Below are 6970 nucleotides of genomic sequence, written 5' to 3' on the forward strand. Positions count from 1 at the left end.
GTCTTCTATGGATCATAAGCCCCAAAAGGGTGAGGACACTATCTACTGTTTGTTTATATGTACCAAGTATAGTGATATACACACAGTTGGTGCTGAAGAAATTCTCATTAATTCCAAGTAGAGTGCAGATTTGTACATAGGACTGTCTCCCATACAAGAATACAAGAGCAAGCCAACCTGATAATTCATTTCCACTTGTCTTAGTTGAGTTTTAAAGTTACCTTCCATCATCATAGAAATTATTTGATGCATCCTCAGGTTCTGATAGTTGCTGGCTTCCTTGGCTGTGAAGCCACTACATGAACAGAACTTCATGCTGAATTTTTAAATACAGTGCTTAGGGATTCACAAATACTTAAGTGAGGCCAGAATGTGAACAAATTGAACAAATGTTCAGTGTAAAGTTGTCCACAAATGAGAAAATTATTAAGAGCTAAAATGTTTAAAGGAAGGGGGGAGGGTAGTTGTATGAGGGAATAAAACAGTTGTACAAATCATCAAAAAAAAATGTAAAATATTTTTATAAGTGTTGAAGTATCTTTAGGTAGATTGTTGGTCAAACTTCATATGGTTGTTCTTTAGGACACTGTTTATAAGTCGGTGTTGTAAATCTGATGAGAATTTTTGTTTCTTTTTTCTTAGATTTTTGCCTTTATGACGACAGCTTGTTATGGTTGCAGTTTGGGTCTGGCTTTACGAAGATGGCGACCGTAACACTCCTTAGAAACTGGCAGTCGTGTGTTAGTTTCATTTGTCTACTTTATATGTCTGATCAATTTGGATACCATTTTGTCCAGATGCAAAAACATTCCAAAAGTAATGTGTTTAGTAGAGAGAGACTCTAAGCTCAAGTTTTGGTTTATTTCATGGATGGAATGTTAATTTTATTATGATATTAAAGAAATGGCCTTTTATTTTACATCTCTCCCCTTTTTCCCTTTCCCCCTTATTTTCCTCCTTTTCTTTCTGAAAGTTTCCTTTTATGTCCATAAAATACAAATATATTGTTCATAAAAAATCAGTATCCCTTTTGTTTGGTTGCTGAGTCACCTGAACCTTAATTGGTAATTACAGCCCCTAAAAAAAACACATTTAAAAAAAACACATTTCAAATAGGCTTCCCACTAAACTCTATATTTTAGTGTAAACCAGGAATTGGCACACTTTTTTTAGAATGGGCCAGATGATAAATATTTATGCTTCACGGTCCATACAGTCTCTGTCACAACTATTCAGTTCTGCTAGTATAGTGTGAAAGCAGCTATACACAATACAGAAATGAATGAGTGTGGTTATGTATGTTCTAATAAAACTTATTTATAAAAACAAGGGGAGGCTGGGTTTAGCCTGTGGGCCATAGTTTTAGTTTGTCGACCATAGTTTTAGTTTGTCGACCACTGGTGTGAAACCTTAGTTATATACGATCTGCATTTTCTTGAACTGATCATGAAAACTTACAAACCTAACAGAAAAGCCACATAATATTTAGTCTCATTATGCAATAATCACATTGCCTTTGTGTTAATAGTCAAATACTTACCTTTGGAGGAATGTATAAAATTTCTCAAACTATCTCAGGCAGAGTCCTGGATATAGGAAAAAGTAATTTATGAAGTAAACTTCAGTTGCTTAATCAAACTAATAGTCTAACAACTGAGCAAGATCCTCATCTGAGAGTGCTTAAAATGGGATCCCCAAAGACCATTAACCAATACTGGAACTGGTATCTAGCTACTGATGTCTTACTTTGAGTTTATTTATGCTTCAGAATACAGCTGTTTGCCCTGTGCATGAATATACCCATATTTGTGTGTGGATATGTGAAGCTTTTCCAAATAGAGCTCTCAGAAGAATTAAGTTTTTACTTCTAATTATTTTGCATTACTTTGAGTTAAATTTGAATAGAGTATTAAAGTTGTAGATTCTTATGTGTTTTTGTAATGTTAGCCCAGACATCTGTAATGTTTTTGCACTGGTGACAGACAAAATGTTTTAAAATCATATCCAGCACAAAAACTATTTCTGGCTGAATAGCACAGAAAAGTATTTTAACCTACCTGTAGAGATCCTGGTCATGGAAAGGTGCCAAACTGTTTTGAATGGAAGAACAAGTAAGAGTGAGGCCACAGTTCCCACCACACTAGGGCTTTTGTATTGTTCTACTCTTTCAGCCCTTTACTTTCTGGCTGAAGCATCCCCTTGGAGTGCCATGTATAAGTTGGGCTATTAGAGTTCATGGAACATAGAACAACTATGAATGAGTGGCATGATCCGTGCTTAATGATCAAGTGTTACTTATCTAATAATCCTCTAGAAAGAACCCTGTTAGATCTTGGTTTGTGATAAAAATATAAAGACAGAAGACATGAGGAAAAACAAAAGGCTTGAGGAAATCAGGCATATGACTTTATACTTACATCAGATCTTTTCTATAATATCCTACTTCTTTGGTTTTCCTAGCTCCATACCACACACCTAAACCTGTATTATGAATTACATATTACAAAGTCATAAATGTGCCATATGGATATACAGTCCATTCTAGTTGGAATCGTTTACTCTGCTAGAATTTAGTTGTGAGATTTTTTGTTTCCCAGGTATAGCAGGCTTATGTTTGGTGGCATTAAATTGATTTCTTTAAAATGCTTTGGTGGCACTTTTGTAAACAGATTGCTTCTAGATTGTTACAAACCAAGCCTAAGACACATCTGTGAATACTTAGATTTGTAGATTAATCACATTCTAGATTTGTGAGTTGAATGACAAAGCAGTTGAACAAAAATTATGGCATTTAAGAATTTAACATGTCTTAGCTGTAAAAATGAGAAAGTGTTGGTTGGTTTTAAAATCTGGTAACTCCATGATGAAAAGAAATTTATTTTATATGTGTTATGTCTCTAATAAAGTATTCATTTGATAATCTTTGTGGTCATCTTTTACACCATTCACTTTGAAATTCAGTTAAAGGTTTGATATAAATTTGGCAGAGCTTATAGAATTATAATGTATAAAAAGTTCTGTTTTAAACATTTCTGTGTAAAAGTCTCTCAGGAATTGTCAGTAAGTCTTTTTTCTTTGATGAAGGTGAAAGAGGCAAGTCTTTGGAAGTAACGTTGCAAAGGAAGTTTAAATGAGAATTCTATTTTGCCGAGTGTGATGACTTATGCCAGTATTCCCAACACTTTGGGAAGCCGAGGCAGAAGGATCACTTGAGACTAGGAATTCAGGACCAACCTGGGCAATATAGTGAGACCTCATCTCTACAAAATAATTTAAAAATTAGCTGGGTGCATGTGGCACGTTCCTCTAGTCCCAGCTACTTGGGAAACTGAGGTGGGAGGATTGCTTTAGCCCAGGATGTTGAGGCTCCAACCTGGGTGACAGAGTGAGACCCTGTCTCACAAAAAAAAAAAACAAAAAACAAACAAACAAAAAAAACAAAAAGAAAACCACTATCCATGCTAAAAAGAATTGTTTTATTTAAAAAGCATTTATACCATGTTTTGTATGTTTCAAGCATTTTTTCACATATTCATTTATTTCTCATCATAACAACACTATGAGGTGTATACTCTTATCCCATTTTAAAGGCTTGGAGACTGAAAAACCTGAAGAAACAGCCAGTGCTGCCTGCCTAGCAAGTGAGAAAGCTGGGATTTAAACCCCAACAGTCTGACTCCAAAGTGCAGACTCTTAATTTCTGTTTGCCTCAGTTCACCCAGATTTTATATCTATATCCAAAAATGTGATCTTTTCTTCACCCAGAGAAGTTTTAGCAGAATGTTTAACAACATAATTATCGTAAATGTCATATCTTAGAACATTTTTGTCATAACCAAGGACTCATGATTTTAGCTGTAAGAATTTAAGCCAAACCTGCATGATGGAGAAAAGGTTAGGCCACTTGCCTCTAGAACGGTCCCTAAGTGCTTGTCTACCTGAGTGTTTTTCCACTTTGTCACTTCTGGCATGAACTATGGGGGCTTTGGTCTGCTGTATTACCTTACATCAAGTCAGCCTTTTCCCAAATTATCCAGGCTTCCAGGGATGTCTGGAACTGACTTCAGAAAGGTTTTCCAGTCTGAGAGATGCCATTCAATCTTGAGCATGGACTGTGAATTTCCACCTCTGAATATTCTAGAATCTGGAATTCTGGATCACTGTCATGAAGGTTCTATCATTAACAACATGCCTGAAATTTGTTAATTGGTGAATCAGTGTCTCAGGTGGCAGCTTAATGTATTCATCAGGCAGGCGTCCAGAGTATGGGGATAGCAATGATCTTTAACCTATCTATGCCTAGTGTTCCATTATTGGAACACTAAGCTTGTGGGAGTTATTTATATCCTACTGCTCAAGGTCATCGCCAAGTTCTGATTTTTCACAAAAAACACTTGCAACCTCTGGCAAAAATTGGTTATAATATGTTTAGTGTTTTGAATGTCCAGCTTTGTAACAAAAAAGGACGTTAGTTACACTTTTATTAGGCTGTGCCCCTAGCAAAAGGACAATCCTAGTTCCTCTCTCTGGAGCACTTTTTTCTCAAGTTACCTACAGAGCTGGCTTTCTCACCCTCTTTGGGTCTTTGCTTAGTCATCACCTTTACAGTGAGGTCCTACCTCAGAACCACATTTAATCTTGAATCTCACACTAGCACTCCCTGTTCTCCCTTTTCTACATTTTTCTCGATAGCTCTTAGGACATACTTTATGTATGGTGTATATGCATATAGCATTAATTTATTATATTTGTCCTCTTCTCCACTAGAATGGAAGGCTTGTGTTTTGTTAATTTTAGACAGCAGGTTTTAACAGTTGTCTCCATTTTTGAGCATACATACTTTATGCATGTGGAATATATGAACTGGTGTCCACCTATTTTAAGTATTTGGTTGGTTCAAAAGTAACTGTGGTTTTTGCTATTGAATGTAATGGCAAAAGCTGCAATTCCTTTTGCACCAACCTATTAGTAAAAGTTTAATTTTATGTTAATAAAATAGTTAAAATATTTCCTTTGTCACTCTGTGTATTATCTTGCATATTTCTTTAAGTGCACATACTCCATTTTAGAGGCCATAGGAATAAAACTGGACTATCTCCTTTGCTGTTTTGATGGAAGTGTCTAATACAGGCTGGCAGCCATAAGCATTGAAATTGGTTTCTCAGTAAGACAATAGGTACTCCATTTCTTCAGAATGACTACGTTGACTAAATCTCAAAAATTAACTCTTGGCCAAATATGCTCTCATAGAACAAATTCTCAACAAAAAAAAAAATGTGATATTATGTACTTTTCCATTGTGGGATAACTAAGTTGACCAGACTTAGTCTTGTTTTTTATTTTAAATTTAATAGTTATACTTTCAATGTGAATTAGGGAATTATAACTTGCACATCAACTGCGTGATTTCATGGATATTATTCAGTATGAGAATAAGTATTGTGAAAAAATAGTCCATTTAACATTTGTGGGACCTGAGGTGAGCCACTTAATTTATTCAAGCCTAAGTTATCACCTACCAGTGATGATGATGCAAGTCTTGGAGAGGAGGTCCTTTGGAAAGAAGAAGCCAAGATGCAGTTCAAAGTACGAGATGTTTGTTGGAGATAATGCCTATAAAATATAAAGAGGAGAGAGAGCACAAGCAGGAAAAAAAAATTTCTGCCCCTGATACAGGTTTGACTCACATGAAAGGAGAAGTAAGATTAGGTAGGAAGAGCCTCAGACTGTGCTCATTCTGAGAAAGTCTCAACCAATTTAGCAGTGAGCTCCAACACCAAGACTGCCCATAGAGGAAGAGTCTCACACTAGCTAGAAACGATGAGCCCTGATACCAACACCATGTGCAGTCATTGCCTGTGGACTGCCCAGAATGAATGGCCTCAGCTCATTGGTGTGGACACTGAAGGAAGATCCTGAGGGTATCTGCAACTGGTGCTGTCAGATAACTGCACTCCCTGTGGATGGTTATCTTTTGGAGATCTAAATAGCACACTTCATAACTGCCACTTTTCACCCCTTGTACCAAATCAATCCACTTCTCCATGCATATCCTGGGAGCTACTCCTCAGTGGGCCTCTCATCCTGAGGGTAAGACTTTTAGAAAAGAAAGGTTAGTGGGTCAAACTCAGCCACATCACTGCAGTTGGTCTTGGGGCCACAACTGGTATTCATCTCTCTCTCCAACCATCCATTCTGAATTGTCTTAGCAGCTATCACCTACCTTTGCAGGTCTGGGTGAATTATCTGGTGGTGTGACCCACACACTCATTCTTGAAGGGTCTGAATCCAAGACAACAGTAACTTTTTCAGGTGGGGGTCACTGCGCTTGTCCATCCACAGTCATAATTGGACAAGGAATTACCACAAAGGTGCCCATGTGGATCACCTGAGTTTCATACATATTCCTATTTCTATTGTGTAATAACAGCCCTACATACCTTTTTATCAGGATCAATTACCCCTGCAAAAAGGGCAACTCCTTCCTGCCCGCTTGGTGCTTACAGACTCCAAAATGCCTCAACAGCAGCCACAGCTTGTAGTTCAATAAAACCCTTGCTCTGCCCCAGATAAGAATAAGCCTCCTTTGGAGATCAGAATGCTAATCAAGCAGAACCCCAAATTGTAAGGATGGGAAGCACAAAATCCACAGTGAGTCACTGGGAGTGATGGTAAATGAGGCCACTCCTGTTTTCATCTCTCTTTTCCCAGGCCAATTAGTTTTTCCTTTTGGGAACACAATACTCTATATGAAGTTTCAAATTCAAATTCAATGTGCATGTGGCATTCAGGAAAATGGCACCCCACTGTCATGGGTATTGCCTCTGTGCTGGTGCTTCAAATGTGCTTTTAGCAGGCTATTCCAACACTTTCAGGCTGGTTGATCCTGGATCATGAATTATGTGATATGGTCAATGACCACAGTCATGGGGCTATCTCCCTGGTTAGATGCTAAGTTGAGTGTGATTTC

At 37.3% G+C, this 6970-nt stretch overlaps 1 protein-coding gene and 1 long non-coding RNA gene across 2 annotated transcripts in view; one reads left to right on the forward strand and one right to left on the reverse strand.

Annotated features, from left to right (window-relative positions):
• MAL2 (mal, T cell differentiation protein 2) overlaps positions 1-2920 on the forward strand; it is a 33781-nt gene extending 30861 nt beyond the window's left edge. The window contains exon 4 of the mRNA XM_019032780.4: positions 643-2920. Within this exon, the coding sequence (XP_018888325.2) occupies positions 643-714 (72 nt within the window). The 3' untranslated portion in view covers positions 715-2920. The remainder of the gene's footprint in view (positions 1-642) is intronic.
• LOC134759118 (uncharacterized) overlaps positions 1-4130 on the reverse strand; it is a 28094-nt gene extending 23964 nt beyond the window's left edge. Inside the window, exon 1 of the long non-coding RNA XR_010135035.1 lies at positions 4003-4130. This is a non-coding gene — a long non-coding RNA (uncharacterized lncRNA). The remainder of the gene's footprint in view (positions 1-4002) is intronic.
• Positions 4131-6970: the final 2840 nt, after the last annotated feature.

Source organism: Gorilla gorilla, chromosome 7 (assembly GCF_029281585.2).
Source record: "Gorilla gorilla gorilla isolate KB3781 chromosome 7, NHGRI_mGorGor1-v2.1_pri, whole genome shotgun sequence".
In the NCBI taxonomy this organism is placed as follows: Eukaryota; Metazoa; Chordata; class Mammalia; order Primates; family Hominidae; genus Gorilla; species Gorilla gorilla.